This window comes from Archocentrus centrarchus, unplaced genomic scaffold (assembly GCF_007364275.1).
Source record: "Archocentrus centrarchus isolate MPI-CPG fArcCen1 unplaced genomic scaffold, fArcCen1 scaffold_36_ctg1, whole genome shotgun sequence".
NCBI classification, from domain to species: Eukaryota; Metazoa; Chordata; class Actinopteri; order Cichliformes; family Cichlidae; genus Archocentrus; species Archocentrus centrarchus.
In genome coordinates this window covers 49,839-76,728 of record NW_022060263.1, presented here as the reverse complement: position 1 = coordinate 76,728, position 26,890 = coordinate 49,839, and the positions used below count along the sequence as shown (strand labels likewise).

The window sequence follows — 26,890 nt, the reverse complement described above, 5'->3', positions numbered from 1 at the left end:
ATATTCAAACAGAATACCCTTTCCTCTTCTCTCACTCTTCCTCCCTTGCCTTCCCATAGATTCGCTCCTGTGGCAGCAGGTGGCTAGCAGCAGGGAAGAATGTGTTCAGATTGACACTCTGATCCCTGGGGGTCACTATCAGTTCAGAGTCCGAGCCTCCAACCGCTGGGGGGTCAGCCCACCATCTGAGCCCTCAAATATGGTCACACTGGCCACCAGCAGTAAGTAAGAAAACCAAGGGTGTGAAGGTGAATTCAGAGATACCAAAAGCAATAGATATTAAAAAAAAAAATTAAGTCTGCCTTGTCTGGCAGCTTTTGCTATTCTGTTATTGTTCACATAATTGTATGTGTATTATTGCAATGCCAGAGCTTACAGGCATGAAGAAAAAGGGGGAGAAAATGGGAAAAAAAAATGGAGCACAAATAGAAAAAAGTTCACCAACTGCTGCACCTATAAAAACAACAAAAAAATAATAACAGCATAAAAGGCCATATATATATATATATATATATATATATATACAGTATTCACCCCCCCTTGAACTTTTCAACCTTTTGCCACATTTCAGGCTTCAAACATAAAGATATAAAATTTAAATTTTTTGAGAAGAATCAACAAGTGGGACACAATCGTGAAGTGGAATGAAATTTATTGGATGTGTCAAACTTTTTTAACAAATAAAATCTGAAAAGTGGGGCGTGCAATATTATTCGGCCCCTTTACTTCTGTGCTTTTGTGTAAAGGTGTGTGAGGGGGCAGATGTGACACGGTCACCTGACAACTAGTCAACAATGCTCATCCACCCCCACCCCACCCACCCAAAAGCCCTCAGTGTCTAAGTGCAAGAAAGATTGAGGGGGATACAGTAGTGAAGGGATGAGTGGGTCCACCACAGCAGCCCTGCCCCATCAAACTCTGGGTAGCATATCTGCCCCCCAAGGTCCTATGTACTGATTACATAATGTAATTAAAATGGAGTGGCAAGTGGCACACCAAGCAAAGCCTCATGAATGGCCCTACCCACTCTGGACTATGCAGCACATGTGGCCCCCTGAGTCCCTACATGGGTGAGTGATGTGTTGTTGATGGGAGTTGGGGGGTGGGGGCAGTATCTACCACTGCAAACACCCCAGGCCTCCACCACGAAACAACCAGGGCAAGTACACAGATGCCACAAGACGTTAGCCACACCCGCCAGCTACCTGCAAGGCGCACCGGAAAATGAGACCACAGCCAGCCACTCCCACTAAATAATAGAGCTGATCAGTAGGAACCAGAGAGAATCAGATTCACCCAATTGGTTTTTGAGGAGGCAGACATTCTCTCCAGACTTTTGTGATCTACAAGTAAATTCCTATATTGTGTAACACACAAATCCTCCTTTGATTTACAGTTCATGAGGATAACTTTCTTACTGATGCATAGAGCGATCAGAACTGTGTGGTGTATTTGTCTCCATATCTAATTCACTTATTTCACCTAAAATGCACAATTTGGGTGAGGTTGGGATACAGCAACTAAACCATGTGGAAAGGGGTTCCCCTTCAATTGGCAAAAACTCTGAACAGGCATAGAGGACCGTATAGCATACATATGTTTCTCAGCAGAGTTGTGTGTAACAGTGGGTGCATGTGTTTGAGTGTGAGGCCCACTTGGAACACCTACTTCAACCTATTGACTAAGAAGCAATGATAAAAATTTGGTAGTTCTAGACGAGCATTGTGCTTTGGCATTTGTGGAGTTTCTGAACTTACTCGTGATGGTTTGTTTTTTCATAAAATTTTTTGAAATATCTGAGTCTAGTGACTTAAACCATGCAACAGAGGGTTCATTAGGGATCAACGTCAAGTTTAATGGTAGTAATTCTCCCCATGAGTGATATAAAGTATTCCAGCATGTAAGATCATCCTCTACTGTTTTCACTAGGGGAATATGATTCAATTGTACCAAGTCTGAGGGCCTGGTGGAGAAATTTATACCTAAATATCTAATTTTACCTGATTGTAATGGAGTGGTGGAGATGTGAAAATTACACTTCAGAGGCAAAACTGTTGAATTACTTCAGTTGATGGAGTAATCTGATAGAGATGAGAACTTATCTATAAGTGTGATTGTCTTCAGAAGAGAGGCTTGTTGCTTCTAGTGGCTCAGTGAAGATGACAAAGAGGGAGGGAGAGAGTGGGCAGACTTGCCTGGTGTCCTTCTGCAGATCTGTACAGGGTGTACCCTGCCTCTCGCCCTATGTCAGCTGGGATAGCCCCCCCCTCTCCCGTGACCCTGAACAGGATAAGCAGAAGAGCATGGATGGATGGATATACATCTAAAAGTGAGATATGGCAGTAGCTGGATGTGAGTGTGGAGTCTTTGCCTGGTACAAGAAGCAGGCTAATGTTGGCAGAGTTCATGTTTGGAGATAGTATGTGATCTTTCTGAATTTGAGTCAACATTCTGATAAAAGTGTGTGCTAGCATAGGCCAAAATTCTTCGTAAAACTACTAGAAAACCATCTGGACCTGGGCCTTTATGATTTGGAAGATGCTGTAGGGCTTCATGGAATTCAGACATTGAAAGAAGTGAATCCAGAGCTGCAACCTGTTCATCATTTAGTTTTGGTAGATTTATATTGTTAAGAAATTTTTCAATGGATGACTTAATCTGTGATGAGTAATGAGCTCCACATCTTTAAAAGATTCATGTATTGTGGATCAAAGTTATCCAAATGCAGCCTCTGCACCAGAAATTGTGTCTTCTTATCGGTTATTTAATTCCAGTTTCAGTTTGCTAATTATATGTTCTTGTAGTGAGACAGCATCGGCAGCTTCTAAAGATTTCATTTTTTTTGTTCTATTTCTAACACCAGTGTTTTTTCTTTATTTTTCTTATGTGAACATTACGTTTAATTTGCCCTGCATTTACTGCCTTTCCTGCTTCCCAAAGAATATATCCATGTCAAATCATTATTTTCTAAGTATGTTGCCCACTCCTTTGAAATAATTTGAAATAATTAAATCTTGTTCTTTAAGTAAGTATTAAATCTCCAGTTCCTAATTGGGGGTGTGACTCTCTTCTGTGTCAGAGACATAGATACTGGTGAATGATCACTGATAGAATGGATCTGAGTGTCTGTCATATCCATCATCATGGAGCTGCTAACTAAAAAGAAGTGGAAGTGAGAGTGTGAGTGGTGTACTGGTGAAAAGAATTTGTAAGAGTGTGAATGCCAAGCATCACAAAGACCAAAATCCCTCATGTACTGTTTAAGAATGTCTGCAGCCAGTTCCTTTGACTCACTGCTGTACTGAGCTCGTTATAAGTGTAGTTTCAGAGTGATCAAAGTGAAGTGAAGGTATGAAAAAAGTCATCAACATTTACATATACTAGCAATGCATGAATCCATATTTTGAACAGATAAGTTGAGTATTATAAATCAGTATTCTGGATCTGTTAGTGCTGCTAACAGAGAAGTTTATCTTCCTGTTAATCAATATGGCTATGCCTCTTTGTTTTCCATAAGCAGGCTGAGTATGTGTAAGGAAACTGTGCAGAGGTGAGTGTGTGTGCAGATGTTTTTAACATACCAGTCTCCTGTCACTTGTCTGGCAGATGTTGTCTGCCTGTAAGTCATTTAACCAATTAGCAATTTTTAGCCTCTTTTCCCTGGGAACCAACTCCATGTGACAAACCTCAGTGTAGTCATGTTTACACTAACCGGTAGAGTGTTTGGTGTTCACTAAGGGTGTGTGTGTGTGTGTGTGTGTGTACTGTAGCAAATATAGCAAATCACAGCATTAAAGGTGACGTAAACAAGTTGCTGAATGCAGAAAGAGAAAAGACATGAAAAAGTGATGTATAAGTGAAATAAAACAGTGCAGACACCAAAGAACCATTTTAAAGTTATGGAAACAAAAACAACAGGAAAAAAAGGCACTATGCTGATTGAACCGGCATTAATTATCCTATGTAGACCAATCTATTTTACCATTTGAATAGGTCAGTACAGCCGTGGATCGGGTGTTCTGGCCACAATAGAGCTATCTATTGACATAAAGTTTATCGACTGCAATGACAGCTCAGGGACCTCCTTGGATGAAATTTTTCCAAATGGGAAACAGGACCTTGTGTTACTCCACGATTTCCTTGGGACCTGGTCATTGACACTGAAGTCTGTTCTTCTCAGCTCTTGGCCACGGCTCTTCACCAGTTCTTTTTGCTTAAAGTGCTCAAATTTGTCCACGATCGGTCTGCACCTGTGTCCTTCAGATTGCGTCCCTCCCAGGTGATGGACACGATGGAAGTTGATGGTTTTCTCTGTGTCCTCCGGGAGTTTCAGGTTAGTCTATGTAAACTCTTTAACTTTAGTTTCCAGGATTCCTGCCTTCTCTGGAATGGCTGAAAACACTATGTTTTCTCTCCGAGAGCCAGGTCATTCTCTCATTGAGGGATTTCACTGACTCTGTGAGGACAGTGTTTTCTCCAGCAAGTGTTTCCACCTGCTGCTGACTGAACTCCACTGACTCATACAGAGCTTGAAACTCTTTGTGGAGGATTTCCACCAGGGCCAGGAGTGCGTCAAAGCTGGACTTTATTTATGGACTCCAAAAGTCCACAGTGTAATTGGTACATGGAGAGGCAGTCTTGGGGGAGTCTTCAGAGCGGCTCTTCTTGGTGGATGGCATACCTTTACTGGTGGGAGGAGTCGGCATCTTGTCTGGTTTGCCCATGATGCCTCGCTCGAAACACTCATCAATACAAATCTGCAAACTGTCCAGGTCCTCATCGCGTGCTCCAGAGTGCTGAACTTGTCACTACAGCATAGCGTCACCCTGGCAACTGATTTTAAACTGAGCCTGGGTTGTGAGTTTGAAACCTGTGCATTTTCCCAGGAAAAGAGGACAGCTTGACCCAGAAAAATGGATGCTACATAGACTAAATATTCACTATATTGAAGTACTGGCCACATCTGTTAATCTTTGAATTCAGCTGTTTTCGGTCCAGGTATATAGGATCAAACACCTGTCCAAGCACTCTGTTTTTAAAAACCATTCATGAGAGGATGTGTTTTTCTAAAGAACTCACTAAGTTTGAGCATGGTACTATAATATATGATGCCACCATTTCAACAAATCAGTTCATGAAATTTCTTTCCTCCTAGGTATTCCATGATCAGCTGTAGGTGGTACTATGGCAAAGTGGAAGCATTTAGAAACCACAGCAATAAGACCATATAAAGTTTTGTTGCGGGGTTCCCAAATGCCTAGGCCCACAGTGCATAAAAGTCAATAAATGCAAACTGACAGTTAATTTCACTTAGATATATAACTCTGAGCTCTCAAAACATTTTTCACTAAGCTACATTCAGCCATTCACACATACACATTCATGCAGCACTTTAACTGTCTGTCACACACACACACACACACACACACACACACACACACACACACACACACACACACACACACACACACACACACACACACACACACACACACACACACACACAAACAGACACTCATACTCCAGTGGAGACATCAGGGATTCAGTATTTCTCCCAGGAACCCTTCCACATGCAGACTGGAAGAATCGGAAAACTAACTACTGAGATTCTTATTGGTAGTTCTACTTCCTGAACCACATCTATGGGAAAGCAAAAGTGATGAAAATATATCCTATGGGTGAAAGATATACACCTGTAGTATAAAAACAAAGAAATGATCCATCCATCCTTCCTCTTATCTTCTTAAATGCTTGTCCAATTCAGGATTGTGGGGAGGCTGGGTCCTAGAATGAAAAGATTATTATTATTGTTGACATGTATTTGTGTGTAATCATATTAAAGGTCAGTGAGTCAGAAAATACAATCAACACATCAGTGGCTGATGCTCTTAGCAGGTAACTAGTGGAGAGCATGATTAATGTGAGAGTCAGTTGTCTAACATTTGTTTTTAGCATTAGAATGGAGCAGTGCTTACATAGGCTTCCTCACACAGCACATTGAATATTGGTAGTGTTTATATTGTAGTGTTTATATTGTTGCAGTGTCTGGCAACAGTAGACACCATGTCTCTACAATATGATGTTAAAAATGGACTAATAAGATTACATATCTTACATTTTGTCAGTTGTCTTCGGAGGAGACTAAGACAAAAAATTTAAACGGTTTGTTTACAACAGGATTAGAATGAATAAGTGGCACATGGTTATTCTGTTGACTGCTGTTTCCAAGGCTGTAATTGCTCAGTGAATTCAAGCTTTGAGTACTTACTGCTGGTGGGCTGGCTAAGGCTCTGAGGTGGCTTGGTGGAGAGTGGGGAAGCAGGTGAACTTCAGTAAGTCCTTGGTTCCACAGAAAATCACAAAACCTGAGAGCTGATGCAGTGCTTGTCTGGCTGTGGGCTTTTGATTACAGAAAGGGAAATAGGTGAGCCTTCCAGGTAGGAACTCCAAGTAGGTAACTAGAGAGCAGAAAACACACAAAGGTTATTGAGCAGAACTTATGAAAGCTCCAAGCCTGCCCCAAATCCTAACAATTTCTCCTGTAAGCCTGCAATGTTGACTATAACACCAACAAGGTGAATTATTCTGCTCACATGTTTGTTCTTTGTCCAGACTCTGGGTGTGATGGAACAGGCATCCATTGGAAAGAAAACTTTGACTCAACCTTTACTAAGCTCTGTGAGATTGGAAGGTACAAACAACACTATTTCAGTCACAAATGATGTCTCTAACAACCCAAAGCAGCCCCTAACACCAACCCTTGTCTTTGACCAGGGGACGGTTCTCAGTGGTGAGAAAATGTGTCAACAGGTCCACTAAGAAGGAGGTACTTGTACACTGTAACTTTCTGTTCTTTAACTTCTCTTCAAACTGGAGTCCTGTGTTTAAGTTTTTGGCTTGAATTTATTATTATCAGCCTACAGATGCAGTCACATTCAAACTGAATTTGCTTTTCATGTTCACGTACATGTAGATAAACTTTGATGTCATATGTTTTATTACCTACGTAGTTTTAAATCCTTAAAATTAGCTCTGTGCCACCTGGGTGAAATATCCACAGTATATCAGCATGCACAAGTTTATCTACTGGCTACGTAAGTGTATTTTATATTTAAGTATGATTCCTTTTGTTTTCTTTTTTTTTACTGTGAAGTGTTTTCTTCTCACTAGGTGGCAGTGAAGTTCGTGAGTAAGAAGATGCAGAAGAAGGAGCAGGTGGCTCATGAAGCTGACATTCTCCAACATGTACAGAATCACCAGCTGGTGGCGCTGTTGGACACATACGAGTCTCCCACGTCTCTGATGCTCATCCTGGAGCTGTAAGTCCAAGATGTCTACTAGCCGGCTAGATAACTGCAAATCTTTTCATCATAATGAATGTTTTTGGTTCATTTTTCAAAACAGGAATACCATTTTAAAGTGTATTCACTTTGGTGAACTTTGTCTTGTCAGCATAATGCAAAGCAGCCTGTGGGCTCCATTAATATAGGCTTTTAGGGTCCCCACATACATAGTATTTATTTGTTAGCACAGTTTTATTTGACCATCACTCACAAGTTGATTAACAGAGTTGCAGTTAACATGAGGCAAACTAGCTGGCTGTTACTAATTTTTTTCAGATTTGCTTGTTAAATCTGTAGCCATATTGGAGTCTAGACTATATAAACTCACTGGTCACTTTGTTAGGTACACCAGCTAAACTGCAAGTTAATGTAAATATCGAATTAGCTAATCATATGGCAGCAAGTCAGTGCATTTAGCCACATAGACATGGTCAAGACAACATGCTGAAGTAAAAACCGAGCATGGGGAATGGGGAAGAAAGCTGATTTAAGTGACTTTGAACATGGCTTCACCTCCTATATCTGTATTATATTAATGGTTCAGACTGCTGGTGGTGTAATGGTTGGGGGCTATTTTTGTAGTACAGTTCAGTGGACACTAATGGCATCCCCAGTCACCAGATCTTAATCCAATGGAGCACCTTTGCAATGTGGGAACAGGAGATTTGCATCATGGGTGAGCAGCTGACAAATCTATGGCAAAATCTTCAGTAAAATCTCTGAGGAATGTTTGCAGCACCCTGCTGAATCTATGCCACAAAGAATTAAGCCTTGTGCAATCTTAACATTCTGTTTACTCCCCTTGTCCTACGGGTCAAAAATTACCTGCCCTACCAAAGCCCCAAAATAAAGCAGCCTAATTGAATTTTAAATCCAAAATCTATTTTGCATGATGAAACAACCTGTTATTTATCAATTCAACTCAATTCAATTCATTTATCATGTATTTCTTGTTACACAATACAAAAACACAATCACTAGTGAACAGTATTACACTTTTTTTCTTTTTTTTACCACAAACCAACTGTCATAACAGTTTTGTTTTACACAGTAAAGGTTTATTACTGCTATTATATAAATGTGAAGTAATTACTTTGGAATTAATTATATTGATGGCTCTGATGGCTGCCAGTTTGTCCGTCATATGCCTTGCTGGTCTTGACTCATGGCTTTCAAATCTCGGCATTCTTGAGAAAGTGTGAAAGATTTTCAGCGGCATTGTGGCACGAAAAATTGCCCTTCCACTCTCTGCATCCCAGCGACTATATGTACTGTAGCCTCGCCACGGGACCTATATTTCACCTGCTAATATCAAAAGCCCTATGTAGCCACGCAGGTCAATCTCATCCATATTTTTCCAGTTTTCTCCATATTTCCAGAAACCCTCTGAATTTGTGTTCTCTGGGATGATTTTTTTCAATGGTTGGTGTGACGAACAGGAGAAAGGTGGATGAAATGTCCTGGACATGGGCAGCCAAATACCTTGTTGACCCTGGAGTCATCCTTATGATGTTTGATGCTGCTGTGCTTCCCTGGTTGCTGTCTGAATTTGATGAGGATCATGCAGTTTTGCCGTTCTTTGACAAAAATGTCTCTCTGTCAACTATGAGGGATTTCCTCTTCTTCTTCATCTGAAGATGCATCATCCTCTGGGTTGCATTCCTCCCCATCTTCCTCTACAGATATATCTTCATCCTCTTGTTCCTCCTGAGTTCCTGAAAATATCTCATCTGGGATCTGTTGGGTAGTCTACTCATGGCTTCAGCAAGGAACCAACTAGGGGTACTTTGATTCAGGGTACCTTTATATCCTCTATAAATTTGATTTTATAATGTCTGAGATTGTTTTTTGTTTTGTTTGGGAGCTTGTGTGATGTGAGGGGTTAGCTGCAGATCAAGACTGCAGGTGCAGGTCAAATGCACATTCCAGTTTCTTTGATGTGTGTGTGTGTGTGTGTGTGTGTGTGTGTGTGTGTGTGTGTGTGTGTGTGTGTGTGTGTGTGTGTGTGTGTGTGTGTGTGTGTGTGTGTGTGAGTATGTAAGGTCTAAACGTGGTAGTGGGTAACTTTTGACCTGCAAGACAACACAAGGGTTAAGGCAGTTCTGAAAACAAAAGTTGGCCTAATCCATTACAAGCAAGGTACAGTATACCCAACAAAGTGGCCAGTGAGTGTATATAAGTTTTAAAGTTATTGGGGTGGCTGTAGCTCAGTAGGTAGGGCAAGATCCTTGGGCAAGATACTTAACCCCAAGTTGCTCTCCGACCGTTCTGTCGGAGTATGAATGTGTGTGAATGTTAGCTAATTAAAAGCACTTAGCTTAGTAAACATGGAAGTGCTTGTATGAATGGGAGTGCATGGGTGAATGTAAAACGTGTTGTATAAGCGCTTTGAGTGCTCATACTGAGTAGAAAAGCGCTATATAAGAACTAGTCCATTTACCATTTAAAGTGCCCATTCAGAGCCAGTACCACACCTTGACCAAAGAAAGACAGAATGCCAAAATAGCCACTGAATCAACAGGGACTGATTGGTTTGAGAACACAGGGCATGAGATCATTAACTAAGTATGGGGTCAAAATAGAACCTGATTGTTGAAAGTGTGGGAAAATGAAAGTGATGCAAAAGATCTTCACCTCTAGGATAAAAGCAAATATTATCATCAGAGGTTTTAAAAATTTGAGCGAAGTTATAAAGTAACAATAAGTTAGCTAGCTAGTTAACATCTAAAGATAATATATGACTTCCTCAGTGACAACAATACTTATGAGGTCTTAAAACAGGACCCCACAAGCAACTACAAGAAAAAAGTCTTCTGTTGCCTACAACAACTCGAAAAGGAAAAAACCACTGACTGCCCCACTTACTACCGTCTGTACCCTGGAGAAACTACTCCATGCATTTATGGACTCCTGAAGAAAAGTAGTAGGCCCACTCTGACCCATTATCAGCAGTATTAACTCAGTCATCTACATCATTTCCAAACACCTCGCCACCATCTTATTGCCAACTCCAGGCAACATACCCCATCACATTGAAAACTCCACAGATTTTACCAGCAAGGTCCATAATCTTCCACTAAATCCAGATGAAACCGTGGTGTCCTTTGATGTGGTTTCACTTTTCACTTGCATACCCACAACTGAGGCAGTGGAGACCATCAGAAAATGACTACAGGAAGACAACTTTTTACAAAACAGACCTCTACCTTGCCACAACATATTTCAAATACAATTAAAACCGCAAGCGGTGATGATCGGGCCCTCGCACCCGGCACGCATTGACCCGTGGCGTGCCCGACCCATGGCGCGCTCGAAGGTTGTCGTGGGCGGGAGAGTAGCGGGCTCACCCAGATGCTATCTGCCCAGCAGGCTAACCGTACCTCATGTAGTTCGGCCACCTAACGTCTACTACGTCCACTAGGTGGACGTAGTAGACATTAGCGAGTGCCCACTAATTAGAGTGTCATGATGCTGTATGTATTGCCTGCGCCCAATCAATGAAATTGTAATGATTATAGGATTATGCTGATCAGTGTACTGCTGATTTCCTGTCAACACTAGGTGGTGTTATGAGTGTGAAACAAGGCAGGTAAATGGGTGTGTCCTCTGTCACTCACCCTCTCATGAAGCATTTGAAGTTTGGGACAGATTGGACAATGTATATTTGAGATGTGACAATTTGGTGACCTGTGGTATATGATTGAATTCCCAAATTCAGAGGGTTGCCATGGCAACACTGTTTAAGATTCTATGAAACCTTGAATAACTTTTGATGGGCTACTTGTGTAGATGATCTGGAGCCATTTTTGAGACACTGTATGAAATGCTCTAGGAGGAGATGTTTCAAATAGCAGGCCTGAAAAAGGCAAAAAATGCTGCAAAAATGACACCTTAATTTGAAGATGCCTGGCTTCCTGTTGGGTTTCGGGTAGAGTCCAAGAGACTTTTTTTTACATCTTAGGATGTTCCATGAGACTGCACAATTTCAGATACAGAGACCAAGCATAGCCCTGGAGATGATTTTTAGAATCTTTCTGGAGCTTGAAATTAAAAAAGTCAAAATTCAGAGGGTTGCCACGGCAACACTGTTTGGGATTTTATAAAACCTTACATAACTTTAAATGGGCTACTTGTGTAGACGATCTGGAGCCATTTTGGTCTCACTGGGTCAAATGCCCTAGGAGGAGTTGATTCAAATAGCAGGCCTGAAAATTGCAAAAATTGACACTTTCAATTAAAGATGGCCGACTTCCTGTAGAATTTTGGGTATGGATCCAAGAGACTTTTTTGTACATCTTTGGATGTTACATGAGCCTGCACAATTTCAGATACATAGATAAAATGTAGCTCTGGGGCTACTCAAAAAACATGCAACTTCATGATATTTCGAGCCGCCACTAGGTGGCGTCCTAATTTTTATAGACTTGATGCACATCATTGTATTCAGGGTGGGAGGCTTATCAAACCACTAAAGTTTGAGGCAGATCAGGCAAGTTGGCTTTGAGTTACGGCCCTTTTTGTGTTCATGGCGAAACACAGAATGTTGCCATCCTGCCAGCGTCCCGCCCTTTGGGGAAAACTCACAGTTTCGAAAAGAGTGTAAGGCCAACTCCTTAAGGCTTTTCAGGGGAAATTTGAGATGGTTCTGCTCAACCACCTTGGAGCTGTACCTCAAAGTATAAGACATGACATTTCCTGCTCCCACTAGGTGGCGCTGCGATTGTCAGTAAATATTATCATATGTATGGGTTCAGGGGTGGACCATCATCCTACTGGAGAAGGTTGATCCAGATTGAATAATGCAGGTTTGAATGAGAGACAATCAAATTTTCCTGGCAAATGATCAAAATTCACTGTGGTGTCACGGCCACGCCCTCTGGTGAAAACTCACCATTTTTGAAATTTAGATTCCCCCTGGTATGTAGATAAGACAAAACAAATATGAAGTTGATAACATCCAAAACCTCTGAGTTATTAGAGAGAGTATAATGGCAGGAAATGGCTAAAATCAGCCATTTAATTCAAAATGGCAGACTTCCTGTAAGGTTTAGGTCATTGGACCCTGTGGTCTTTTTTGTTCGTCTGGACATGTTACATATGTGTACCAAATTTCACACATGTACGTGAAACACAGCAGTGGGAATTGAACTAAAGGTGGAGCTGTAGAGCCATTTTGAAAGGGCCATGCCTGAAACCATTAAAATACTTAAATTTTCACCAGACTGGACATGTGTGTTTTTGAGCATGTTTAGGTACTCAAAAAAGCAATTAATTAAGCAATAGGGCCTTCGCACAGGTTGTGCTCAGGCCCTAATTAAAGCTGCAAGCGGCAATGATTGAGCCCTCGTACCGAGCGCGTCGAGCCGTGGCGCGGTTCGAGATTGGCACCGTTGGGAGCGTGGCCAGCTCACCTGGATGCTGTCAGTCCAGTAGGCTACTCGTACCTTGCGTTGTTTGGCCGCCAAACATCTCCCGCACCTACTAGGTGGCATCGGGAAGTGCCCACTAATTACATGTCATGATGCTGTATGTCATGCCTTCACCCATCAATGAAAATGTAATGCTCATAAGATGATTATTGGTATACTGCTGATTTAAAAAAAATGTTTGGGACAGATTGGACAATGCGTATTTGAGATGTGACAATTTGGTGTCCTGTGGTATATGATTGAAATCCCAAAATCAAAGTGTTGTTACGGCAACATCATTTAAGATTCTATAAAACCTTGGATAAATTTTGATGGGCTACTTGTGTAGATGATCTGGAGTGATTTTGGTCTCACAGGGTCAAATTCTCTAGGAGGAGTTCGTTGAAATGAGAGCCCTGAAAATGGCAAAAAATGCCATAAAAATGTCACCTTAAACTGAAAATGGCTGACTTCATGTTGGGTTTTGGGTATGGCTCTAAGAGACTTTTTTTTGCATGTCTCAAGATATTAAATGAGCCTGCACAATTTCAGATACAAAGAGCAAGCATAACCCTGGGGCTTATGTTTTGAAATTGTCTGGGGCTTGAAATTGAAAAAAGCCCAAATTCAGAGGGTTGCTACAGCAACACTGTTTGATATTCTACAAAACTATGGATAACCTTTGATGGGCTGCTTGTGTAGATGATCTGGAGTGATTTTGGTCTCACTGGGTCAAATGCCCTAGGAGGAGTTCATTCAAATACGAGGCCTGAAAATGGCAAAAAATGACACCTTAAGTTGAAGATGGCTGACTTACTGTTGGGTTTTGGGTATGGATCCAAGAGACTTTTTTTTTTTGCATGTCTTAGGATGTTACATGAGCCTGCACAATTTCAGAGATGTAGATAAAATGTAGCTCTGGGGCTATATACAGTATAAAACATGGTATTTTATGATATTTCCAGTTCCTACTAGGTGGCGCTCTAACTTTTACTGACTATATGCATATTAATGTGTTCAGGACAAGAGGCTTATCAAAGCGCTGTAGTTTGGTGCAGATTGGGCAAAAACTCAAATTTTTGAAAACAATGTAAGAAATTTGAAATGGTTCTGCTCAACCACCTTGGAGCTGTACCTCAAAGTGTAAAACATGATTCCCACTAAGTGGCGATGTGACTTTTATTAAATATTGTCATATGTATGTGTTCAGGGGTGGACCCTCATGCTATGAAGAAGTTTGGTTCAGACTGGATTATGTAGGTGTGAATGAGAGCCAATCAAAAATTTCCTAGCGACGAATCGAAATTCCATGTGGTGTCACGGCCACGTCCCCTCAGCGAAAACTCACCAGTTTTGAAATTTAGATTGCCCCTGGTGTGTAGAGTACACTGATTAAGTTGATCCCATCCAAATCATAGGAGTAGTTAGACAAAGTATGAGGGCAGGAAATTGCTAAAATCTTGCATTTAATTAAAAATGGCAGACTTCCTGTTGGGTTTAGGGCATTGGACCCAGCAGTCTTTTTTGTTCATCTGGACATGTTACATATGTGTTCAAATTTCATACATGCACGTGAAACACAGTAGTGGGAATTGAACTAAAGATGGTGCTTTTTTTTTAACCTAACTCCACTGACTGCAGGTCTTTGAAGCACCCACGCAGACGTGTGGAGAACATGCAAACTCTGCGCAGATGGTGGATTTGAACCCACAACCTTCTTGCTGTGAGGCAGCAGTGCTAACCACCATGTGCATTAATACTTTTTTAAAATGAAAACGTCGTAGCTACCTCCCTGCTAACTACTTGTTTTAGCTAGCTGTTTAACTTACAAAACACACATTTCACTTTGGAAATAAGCAGGGAGATGCCCAGTTTACTGCAGAAGACCTCATGCTGATGTCATGGAGCTGCTGTTCCAGCTCAGCACCGTGTGGAGCTGGCATGCTCTCCCTGTGCCTGGGTGCTTCGCTGGTTCTCTGTCAGGACAGCTGGGATCGGCTCCATCCCACCACCCCCATGACCTTCAAACTGATAAGAAAAGGCTGGGGGTTCAAAAAGCATCATAAAACAATGATTAAAAATGTAGTTTGTATGTGTGTGTTCATTTTGTGGTATTTGTAGTCGTTTTTGTCACTTTTGAAGTAGTTTTGTGTCTCGTTTGTGTGTATGGTTTTCAGTGACCATTTTGGCTCCCTCTGTAGTTGTTTTGCTTTGAAGTATTTTAGTATTGAGATGTCTTTATAGCATTTTTGTGTCTTTGTAGTGCTTTTGTGTCTCATTGAAATGACAGTGTTAAGTGTCTTTGCCTGTTTTGTGTCTTATTGTCATCATCTTTTGTGGTGCTGTTCTCGTTCTGTTGCCATTTTCACCGCGCATCAGTTTTACTCTCTTTGCATTTCTTTTCATCCATCTCTCTCTCACCCTTTTGCAATTTTAGCTTTGCTGTTTTTCATGGTAATTTTACATCTCTGTTTTTATCTCTTTGCTGTTAAATCATTTTTTCAATAAGTAACGCACTGCTCCATAAAGAAGCTCAAGGAAGAAAGTTACAGTACACGGAGATCTGGCTGACATGTCTTTAAATGTGAATAAATCTGTGGCTGGAATAACAGCCTCATTTACAGACCACTGGACCAGATTCTGTAAAGCAGACTCAGAACATCAGGAGATGTTAGAAGGGCTTCCTCTATAATACTGAATGCATCAAACCGAGTCATGTTTGACTGACATAGTACAGTATGTGGATGATCCATCACACATGCATCTCTTTGTACTGTACTATATCCCCAGTTACAACATTCAGTCTACTGCTTGTGGCCCGGGCAGATCAGACTAAAGCAGTGGTTTGTCACCATGCTGCTAAATAAACAGTATATTGCTGTGTCTGAGTGCATTTCATTGCTGTTTATTTCGAGCTGTTCTCCATCTGCTGATGCAGCCTCCAGGCTCAAACACAGTCAAGCTGCTCTATTGGCTGTTTCTTGCTGATGGACGGTCTTGTGCTCGAGCAGGTGGCCCCCTGCTGCCCTGGAAAGTAACAGTTTCAAGCAGTTTGTTTACTTAAGCCTCATCATAGAGCATTTATTTTTTCATTTTTTTTACCTTTACATCTGCAAGGAACTTTTCAAGCACATATTTTAAAGGTTTGTATTCAGCAGCCACCAGCTGGTTCCATAAATAACACTGAAAGGCAGGCTGAGATAATTCTTCACTCCAGCTTTTGCATATTCAGCATCTGATCTGAGTGTTTGCCAAAACAGTGGCTTTGGTTCTGGACAGAGTTTTTAAAGAAGCAGGAAGTAGTTTTCTCACTGGGAGTATAAGGAAACACACACAGCAGCTACTTCACTGGTAAAGTGTGTTAACAAGCAGCCGTTTCAGTTGCTTGTTAACACAACTGTCCTCTGTGTTGGCTCGCTCTTTTCTCTCTGCTTCTTTTTGCTTTCTCTCTCTCTCTCTCTCTCTCTCTCTCTCTCTAATTGTGTGTGTGTGGGTGCATCTCATTTTTGTTTACCTTTGTGCAGAGGCGGTCTCTCCTGGTTGCTCCGCCCATTTGTCAAGTACTCACCTGCAGCACATCATTACTGATTACTCACCTGTTCCTCATGTGTGCTGATCAAGATGGGCTATTTAAGGCTGAAGGAGCCTCTCAGTTGTCAGTGGATTGTTGTGTCAGAGTAAGGTATGGATGGTGGCTCCAGTCACGTCTGGTCGCGGTCCTGTGGATGAAGCTGTCTTCTCTGTGCAGACCTTCCCTGCGTTGGACCTTTTATAGCAATCGGTGTCAGTTTGTGTGAGTCCATGAACACATCAGCAGCCCTCATCCTGCTAACAATTCCCATGCACTTCTTCACTGAACAAACCAAGGTCAGCTGTGAGTAAAAGCTGGTTCTGTGTGTGATCCACAGTTCAACAGTTTTTGTTCTTGGAAAATTCCACCACGGGCGTGTTGAGAAATGATCTCAAAATGAATATAAGGTTACAGTTGAGTAGTTATAGAATGGTTAAAGACATGTAGGGCTGCTCCTGGTCACTTTTTCTTGCCTCTGGCAGGAACTAAAGCTCAAAGAAAGTGAACTTCAGAGTTTACTGATATAACTCTAAATCACAACTCTGCTGCTCCAAGGATGTGACTAAACTAACTAATGTGCTTAATATGATGGTGGATGTTGTTGATGTGGATCTGCCACAAGTTGAACTACAAAACATGCATCTTTGCGTTCTTTGACACTTTGCCTGGCATGTTCTCACTTTTCTGTGTTTGTGGTGCTGTGTGGACCTGGAGAACCCAATGAAAAATAATACATTACTAAGGTTTCAAACAGAGCCTTTAACATGGTGAAATGAAATGGCTGAAATGCTCCTTATCCTGCACATGTTTTCATGTCCTGCTGTGGAGGTGATCCACTTTAAATCTTACCATCGTTAAGACTAAATTCTAAACAGTGGCGCACTGCCCAAAACAAAGGCTTAACCTGTGTAACTGAGTTAGACTGCAGCCTTCACTTCATACTGAGCATTTCAATAAAGCTAATCATCTTCACACACAGAGCCAATGTTAGAACGTGCTTCATACAAATTAACAACTTCATAACAAGCAGCTTTTAAAACAGCAGTGTAACATTCAGAGGTCACCTGTGGCTGTAACATAAATGCTTAAAACATGTTATTTTATTACGTTATGGTGTATTTAGACATGACAAGACTGCATAGTCTCCTTTCCTTTAATGAGGATGCTCCAGGGTTTACTATGCCAAAGCAGGTAATAAAGGAAGCACTGGATCACCTTTCCCTAGTATTGGGTGAATTTGACCAGCTTTTATCATGACTGGAAATTTAAATATGGAAGATTGTACAGTGAAGGTGGACAGACTGTCTGGTGCTGGTGTCGGCTACTGTGGGCAACCAGGACTCTGTGGCCCGCTGTAGTGACACAAACAGGTGGTCAAACTTTCTGCTAAAGCAGTTGCTGATACAAGATTTAATGCACAGTGGGATGTTTTCAGAGGTACAAAATCTCTTGATGGGTTCATTGGTTTGTGTGATGAAATAAGGTGTATGCATCATTTAATATTACCACATGAGGAAAAGTAATACACACACAACCTGGTTTAAAGCAAAACTGTTCAATGGTGACTTTATTGAAAATATGAAAGTGGGTCAAACAAAAACATGTCTGAAAATGAAGGTACTGGTAATTTGAATCTTGATGGTGGTGTTGTTGATATTGATCCTGATGATGGTGTTTCCAGTGTGGGTAAACATTCCAACAACACTGTCACCAGTAATGGTTCAAGTACTGTTTCCTCTGCACAAATTAAAGCTGCAGCTGAAAGAGCTGCACTTGATACTCAAATGGAAGCTTTAAAGGGACAACAGACACTGGAGGAACAGGAACAACTGCTAAAAGTGGAAAAGGAACAGCTCGTGTTAGAAACTGAGCTAGCATCTACTGCTACGTTGGCTGTTTTGCAGGCTTCAGATGGACAGTGTTGCTCTCTGGCACCTACAGATGGCATGAACTCTTATTTTGACAGGGAGAAGAGGAAACTGACATGAATCAATGCTCTTAATCCCATGGAAAAATAATACAAGCCAATAGCTTGTAAAGTAACACAGCAAAAGGACATTTCACTACACAACAAACTGCAAACGATGGATGTGTGGGTGCCTTCCAGGACATGGTATGGGTGGGATTACCCATACCACTGATTGTTGCTGCCTCCCCTGGGGTCGGGGTGCCTGTGGGTCCCGGGGTGTCTGGCCGCTTGGCATGGCTGTTGGCCCACTCTCTTGGGGGTTGTTGCTCGGGCCTCTTCGGTGTGGGGGTGGGGGGGCTTCCAGTTGTCAGACGGTTCTTGGGTGCCCAGGGCTCTGGGGCCACACTCTAGGTGTGTGCTGGGGGGGGCCAACCTATGTGGGGGCAGGCTACTCATTGTCTCTGGTGCTCCTGCCTTTTGGCTGTGAGCTCCATATAGGGTCTCTCTCCTTCCTCCTCTGGGGTGTGCGCACGGTTATCATCGGGATGTGTGGCCGCAGGTCTTCTGTGCTCCTTGTGGGCTGCGGGTGGCTCAGGTCCCCTGGGTCTTTCCCCGTTTGTCTCTAGATTTTGGGGAGGGTGGTTGTTGATGTTGCGTCTTCTTGCCCTCATTGAGTGTGTTTCATGACAGAAACACATACATTGCAACATTTTGTGTGTGTGTGTGTGTGTGTGTGTGTGTGTGTGTGTGTGTAGCTCTGTCCCGTGTGTGTTTTTTTTCTTTTTTTTTTTTTTTTTTTTTTTTTTTTTTTTTTTCTCTCTTTAACAAGAACAGCCTATAGAGGAGCTCTATAGGATATTCTTGTAAATCAAATATGTTTGGTACAACAGTGCATTCAGATCACGATTCTGTTTGCAAAAACTGCCAAACATGACAAGCTTTTTGTTTTTTTTCAAGTTTTATCTAATGCTGTCAAAGAAAATATACAGAACAGGTTCTCTTCATGCAGCTAACCAGCCAGTGTTAAAAACAGGAGCTCTGCTGGTTTAAGATTAGTATCCCTTTCCCTTCTGACTTTTGTTTCTCAGTAAAACAGCTGCAGGTTTCACTGTGCTCGTTATATGGTAGTTTTAGCCTTTGTAGAGATTCAGACTCATTAATAATAATAATTCAGACTGTTCTGCAATCTGGATATTTGAAACAGAAACAATAGCAAAGCTGAATTATTGAAAGGTTTGTGCTGAGAAAAAGCTAAACATTAATTTTAAATTAATAGTTTGCCAAACGTCATTTGGTTTCAGGTCATATTAGGCTTTCTTCTCCCCTTTTTTTTTTTTTTTTCTTTTTTTTTTCTTTTTGTTTGCATCTGCTCTTGGCTACAGTGCTGAAAACAAACCTGGGGTTGTTCTTATTTTCTTCAATTAATAAGTAGTAAGATCTCCTAGCTTTACGGAGTGCTTTTTTTTTTTTTTTTTTTTTTTTTTTTTTTTTTTAAATAGAGCAACAAACTCTTTTTCCAGACTAAATGAGCATCTTCTAATTTAGTGAGATGCCATTCCCTCTCCAGCTTAGGGGTTACTTTTGGAAAGACTTCTACTGTAATAAAACTTACTCCTCACTGCTGTGTAATCCATTAGAATAAATGTTACTAAGAAATAATCAGACTGGGTGGGGGGGGCCTGTCAGGGAATACTGTTAACTCTTCAGTTTCTCTGTCATATGTCAGAACAAGATCCAGAATATGATTAAAGTGGTTGGGCTCCTTTACATTTTGAGAGAAGCCAAGTGACTCTAATAATTAAAGCCACAAGCGGTGCGAGTTGAGCTATGGCAAGGCTGAGCTGTTCTGCGCTCGAAGGTTGGCACAGTCGGGAGTGTCGCAGGCTCACCTGGATGCTGTCAGACCAGAAGGCTACTCGTACCTTGAGTTGTTTTGCCGAATGTCTCCTGCGCCCATGTCATGATGCTGTATCTAATGCCCGTGGCCATCAATGAAAATTGAATGCTCATGTGGTGATTATCAGCATACTGCTGATTTCCTGTCATCACTAGGTAGTGTTACAAGTGTGATGCAAAGCTGGTAGATGGGTGTGTCCAGAGTCACTCATACACTCATAAAGCATATGAAGTTTGGGACAGATTGGACAATGTATATTTTGAGATATGATAATTTAGTGTCCTGTGGTATATGATTGAAATCCCAAAATCAAAGTGTTATGGCAACACTGTTTGAGCTTCTATAAAACCTTGGATAAATTTTGATGGGCTACTTGTGTAGATGATCTGGAGTGATTTTGGTCTGTAGGTTATGTAGGTGTGAATGAGAGCCAATCAAAATTTCCTGACGACTGGTCGAAATTCCGTGTGGCATCATGGCCACGCCCCCTGCTGAAAACTTGCCAGTTTTGAAATTTAGATTACAATGATCAAATATTAAGTTGATCCCATCCAAATCCTAGGAATTGTTAGACAAAGTATGAAGGCAGGAAATTGTCCATTTAATTAAAAATGGCAGACTTCTTGTTGGGTTTCTTTTTCTGTTCATCTGGACATGTTAAATATGTGTACCAAATTTCATACAGGTATGTGAAACACAGCAGTGGGAACTCTGCTGCAACTGAGCCATTTTGAATGGGCCATGTATGAAACATTAAACATAAATTTTGAACAGACCTGACACGTGTGCAAAATTTCATGAGTTTTTGAGTATGTTTAGGCCCTCAAAGAAATTCATTTGCCTCAATAATCAAAAGCAGGTTGTGCTTGGGCCCTAATAATGGTTTCTACAGACAGAAACATGGATGTGCCACCCACTGTAGTCAACCTTTACATGGAGGAAGTGGAAAGTAAATACAGAGCACAAACTTAAGGTGATCAGGACACTGCAACACTGGGCAGAAAGTGTTCCCTCTGAGGAAGAAGGGGAAACAAAAGAAACACACATGTAAGGAAAGCCCTCAAAACCATGTGGTTATCCCAACTGGGCTTTCATCAAATCAGCCCAGATGCACAGGAAAGAAGGTCAAACACAAACTAGGGAGACTAAGAATGACAAGTCGAACAACATTGTCATCCCTTATGTGGCAGGCTTGTTAGCGAAACTCTCAGAAAAGCATCCCACTGTATTTCAAACCAAGTCACACTCTAAGGCAAAAAAAAAAAATGCCCCCCCCCCAAAAAAAGCATAAGATAAGCAACAGAGTATATACTGTCCAGTGAAGGGAAGAGTGCGCAGCCCTTGACATTGGAGGTACCAAACAGCCTCTTCAAAAAGTATTGGCACACATAGACAAGCCACCTCAACAGGACAAAACTCAGCTGTACATGTGCATCTAAAGGTCAAAGGTCACTCCATCTATGTCCACTGTGAGCAACCATCATTGAACAGAGCTGGATTACATCACCAACTTTCCCCCACTTACATTGCTGTCCTGAGCTCCCTCCCCAGGCATCTCAACTCCCGTTCACATTTGTGACCTCAATAGGTCACATAAAACAATGGTGCGAAGTCCCAAATTGGTTTCACCTGAAACCACTGATTGTAATGAACCACACCTCCATTCACACCTTAGTGCATGTGATTATGCACATAAACAATAGTGGGGTTTAAATACCTGGGTCTCTCCACCTTTTGGTTTGAGACCTGAAGAAGCCTTTTGGATGAGAGGAGCAACAAAAAAGAAGTTCAGTCACCTTTGGTCAAGCGCCAGAGCATATTGGCATTAGCACTTTACATATGGCTGGGTAGTATTAGCAATTTTTCTTTTTTAAAATAAAATTTTTATGGAAATGCATCACTTGTAGTTTGATGAGAGTGAAGACAGGAAAATGTTGGTGCTATCAGACGACTCGCTATGTGTTTGACAGTTTTTTAAGCTGGACTAATTGTGGCTACCTTGAAAGACAGGTTGCATGAGCAGCTACATCACTCACATGAAATATTTTCATAATCTAATTTGACTGGCTAGTGGCAGCCAACCTAATATAACTGCTTGGCATTTGATGAGTTTAAATTTCATCAGCACAAGCAAAGCAGGAGAACAGATCCATAATTCAGTTTAACATCTGAGTTCACCCCATTCAAACAGAATAAGTGGCAAAAGGAAGCCTGAAATGCATATGTGCAAATCCAGCCTTTCTACTTGTGTAATCATGGCTACTATGTTGAGCAGGTATTTTAAACAGAGAGCACAGAAATATATATATATATATTTTTTCTTATTTCTGTTTTCATATTAGACTGGAGGATGGTCGTTTGTTTGATTACCTGGCTGCCCATGATGAACTGATGGAAGAGAAGGTGGCATTCTTCATCAGAGAAACACTGGAGGCTCTGCAGCACCTTCATACCTGCAGAGTGGCACACCTGGATCTCAAGGTGACAGCAAATTTTTGTGTAACATATGGATAAAAAATATTTACATTTATTATTTGGTCATCTGTGTCTAACTCTCTCCCTGCTGTAGCCGGAGAACATAATGGTCAACCTCCATTCTCCCACGCCCAGTATTAAGCTTATCGATCTTGGCGATGCTGTCCAGTTGTCTGCCAACCGGCGATATGTCCATCTCTTGCTTGGAAATCCAGAGTTTGCTGCACCTGAGCTCATCCGTGGCACACCAGTCTCTGTTGCCACAGACATGTGGAGCTTGGGTGTTTTGGCTTATGTGATGCTCAGCGGCGTTTCTCCGTTTCTGGATGAGTCACCAGAGGAAACCTGCGTCAACATCTGCCGCCTGGACTTCTGCTTCCCAGATGAATACTTCTGCAATGTGAGCCAGACAGCGAGGGATTTTGTGTCATCAGTTCTGCAGCAGGATCCTAGGAAGAGGCCAAGTGCTACTGCTTGTCTTCAGCACCCATGGATGGGTCGCAGGGGTGCACATGGTGGAGATTACTCCAAGACACCACTGGACACAGCACGGTTGGCCACATTTATTGACCGAAGGAGACAGCTGCATGATGTTCGGCCCATTACAAATATCAAAGGGCTGGTCAGCAGCAGTATGGGCAACACACTGTGATGGAAAATATAAATGACTGTTTGAACACTCAGCAACTACCAGGGCACCCACAACAACATTTGATTATCTTTACTATTTGTTAGTGTGTGTGGGAAAGATGCATGGTGCTTGAATCCTGTGGTGCAAAATGTAATCTTGCTACTGTAGGAACATGATTAGTCCCCTCTAGACCAAAACCTTTACCCTAACCAGAAAAAAATCTCAATAGTTATTTATTCTAACAATATTTTATTTGTTCTTCATTCACCTAATTTCAACCACTACACATGCAGCTGGCCCCATAAATGCCAAAACACCATAATAACCAGGTGGAACAATTGCACTGGTTATATTTACTCACTGTCATGTTCAGGAAATCTGTGTCTTTCACTTGGCTTTGCAGAGGTTTCTTGCTGAACTGAGGATATGTTGTGGTTGCTTGTGGGCACTTGTTGTTTTTGTTGAAGGTAGATATAGACAGGAAATCGGGGGGGGCATGCAGGCAAACTGGCAACAGGCTGGTACTCAAACCCGCCCACACCGCAACGCAGCATGTGTATGTGGTCGCCTGCTCAACCACTGAGCCACCCGGGCACCTAACTTAGATTTTGAAAGTTTAGGTCTTCTGACAAACTGCACAAAATGCTGTTTGAACTGGAGGTAGTTGCTTAGTTGCAAAAATGGTGATGCACTGTGATGAGTGCGTTTAGTGTATTGGTAATCGTCTTGTTTCAAGGAGAGTGTCAGCCCTGTCTCCTACTGTAAAAATTACAATCACATACAAATTAACTTCAGCTACAAGGAAAACCTATTTTTCCACATTTCCATCCATTTATCTTCATTACTCATCTTTCTCCTACTTCGGGCAGCCGATTACACATTTACAGAGGTGGGAAGTAACAAATACTCCATTACTGTACTTAAGTAGAATTTCTGGTAATTGACTTGAGTTTTTGTTTTTCTGACATTTTATTTTTTGACATTTTAAACAAATATCTCTACTTGCTACTCCCAACATTTTTGCAACACACTCATTACTTCAGGTTTAAGACAATTGAGGGGAATTATACTTTCATGTCACTGTGAACCTTCTGGACATCAAACCAATCTGAACCTAAATGGAGGGAACAATAACATAACAGACAATCCTATTGGTGTAGCCATCACCAGTGCTCATCACAAACAACAATCTCATATGTATGCATCATTTATAGCTCTATACTCAGGGGTTAAAGTGTGCTGGATCGATCTACAGCAGCTTGTCCATAAGTTGTGGTCATGATACTTAAGCATTTGACTAGTATGACAGATGAGGAGCAATAACCAAGGGAATAAGAGTTTTAAGTTGCAGATAAAAAATGATTGAATAAATAAATGCAACACACAAACTGTTTGGACCATAATGTGTCTGCTAGCTAAAGGTACAGCTACTTTATTTCCTCGGGAGAGAAATGAATGTGAGATTTCTTTGCTCCGAGATGGAAAAAGATGTAAGAAGGACAGGACAGGAAGAAAAAGATGGGGACTGCTCAGTGATATTTGATAGGCTGGAAATTTAAAGCTTATATGTAATGTGCCAATTCATTTGAGTTGTTGTGAAGAGATGTTGGATCCAAACAAGACAATATGTGTATTGCTGAGGTTTGTATGTTTTTTCATATTATGAAAAGTGCTGCAAAAAAAATCAAAATATATTAACTTTGTGTTATTTAAGGATTGCGTGGAAATACTAGCCAGTGCAGTGCTAAAGTGATTGTTCTGCAGTACTGTGGTAAAGTTTACATTAATGTACTATGTTTGACTGATCCCAAGAAGCCTGTTCATTGTCAGTGTTAGGTTACATCAAGGGCAGCAGAGATTAATTTGAATTTGAGCTGATGCTGATTAGAGTTATTGAATTCCACCTTTATATTAGCTTCGCACTACAAAGGTGTTGGAAATCAGCCGTATTAGCCCGTGTAAAATCTGTTTAGAGCTTGTTGAAGCCAGTTGGCTAAATCCACAAAGGACAGTGAATGTTAGAGCAGCAGCAACACAAGTCAGTATCACAGCCTGTACACAAAATCTGTTTTAGCTCACAATAGAATAAATGTGACTTAGTTCTAAGTGATTCTTTTCCCCACATTTCACCACTACACTTATAGTTCTCATAATCCCACTTTAACCCCTGACTATAAATGGTAAGTGGACTAGTTCTTATATAGCACTTTTCTACTCTGAGCACTCAAAGCGCTTATACAACACGTTTACATTTACCCATTCATACAAGCACTTCCATGTGTAACTAAGCTAAGTGCTTTTATTGTCTAACATTCACACACATTCATACTCCAACGCTTGCTTCAGAGAGCAACTTGGGGTTAAATATCTTGCCCAAGGATACTTTGGGATGTGGCCCAGAGCAGCCAGGAATCAAACCGCCAACCTTCCAATTGGTAGGTGACCCGCTCTACCTCCTGAGCTACAGCCACGCCACTATATTCACTTCCTATTTATGTGTGGAGGTAGGGTCACTCATATGCAATATTGGCAACATCAAATAGAGCTTATTTTTTAATTACCTTTTTTTTTTTTTAAATTTCTGCTTGTGTTCTACATAACAGATATTCAAGTACAGGCTCAGGAAGGCTCAGTATTTTGGAGGCTGTACTGTTTCACTTTTACCTAAGTAAAGAAGTTTAATCAGTATTTTTTTTTAAGTATCTGTACACCTACTCAAGTGAAGAATGTCTGCATTTTTGCCACCTCTGCATATTTAATGGGGCAGTATTTGGCACTGCCATAAACTAGAAACTGTTGAATGTTTCTAATATAGTCTATTTTTACCCCAACATTGATCTTGTCATAAACCTAATCAAGTATTTCTGCTGCCAAATACTAACAAGTACTCTCTGTGCCTAGACTTAACTGAACAGCAATTACAAACCAAACTGAAAAGAAGATGAAAGCTTGGTGAAGTATTGTGCATTTACCACTATATCTGCCCATGTGTGTGGTATAGATATTATGTGGAAAACAAAGTATATTTCCCTCAAGACATTACTGAGAATTCTATATAGAGGAATTTTTAGGAGACAGGGATTGATCAGAGGGACCTTTTTTTTAAAAAAAAAAAAAAAAAAAAAAAAGACATCTTTTTATGGTTAGAGATTTAACCCTGAGATACTCAGCAGGTTCAGCCTTTTGGCTTATTACCAAATCGCCTGCCTCTCGCTGGAACCTCAGTGACAGAGAAACCTCTATGCTTTGTGAAACCTACAAATATTGTATAAGAGGATTTCAGTAGACCAGTAACATTACGGAAGGCATTTCTAAGCTTGTAAAACTTTAAGGATGGTCTGTTAGTTGTATTGTTTGTGGTAATTTGTTAGCGTACTGTTAACATGACTTCACCTGTGGCAATTCCTCTCCACACAGGAACTTCTAAATAAAATAATAATAATTATTATGATTATGATTATTATTATTAATAAATAATAATTAATAATAATAATAATTAATAGTAATAAATAATATCTAAACATCAGCAAGCTAGAAACCTAAAATTAAACGGGATTAAAAAGTATTTCTGGAAAAACTGAATTACCTGTAGCTGCCATTTAAACCACAAACATGAAAAGCTGTAAAATGAAATAAGGATTGCTTCCTGATGGTCT

The 26,890-nt window shown here is 41.0% G+C and overlaps 1 protein-coding gene across 1 annotated transcript in view; it reads left to right on the top strand.

Annotated features, from left to right (window-relative positions):
• The window catches only part of kalrna (kalirin RhoGEF kinase a), a 239,733-nt gene extending 214,306 nt beyond the window's left edge, over positions 1-25,427 (top strand). The window contains exons 63-68 of the mRNA XM_030724389.1: positions 60-221; positions 6,613-6,691; positions 6,775-6,826; positions 7,171-7,319; positions 22,471-22,609; positions 22,698-25,427. Coding sequence (XP_030580249.1) covers positions 60-221; positions 6,613-6,691; positions 6,775-6,826; positions 7,171-7,319; positions 22,471-22,609; positions 22,698-23,255 — 1,139 coding nt within the window. The 3' untranslated portion in view covers positions 23,256-25,427. The remainder of the gene's footprint in view (positions 1-59; positions 222-6,612; positions 6,692-6,774; positions 6,827-7,170; positions 7,320-22,470; positions 22,610-22,697) is intronic.
• Positions 25,428-26,890: the final 1,463 nt, after the last annotated feature.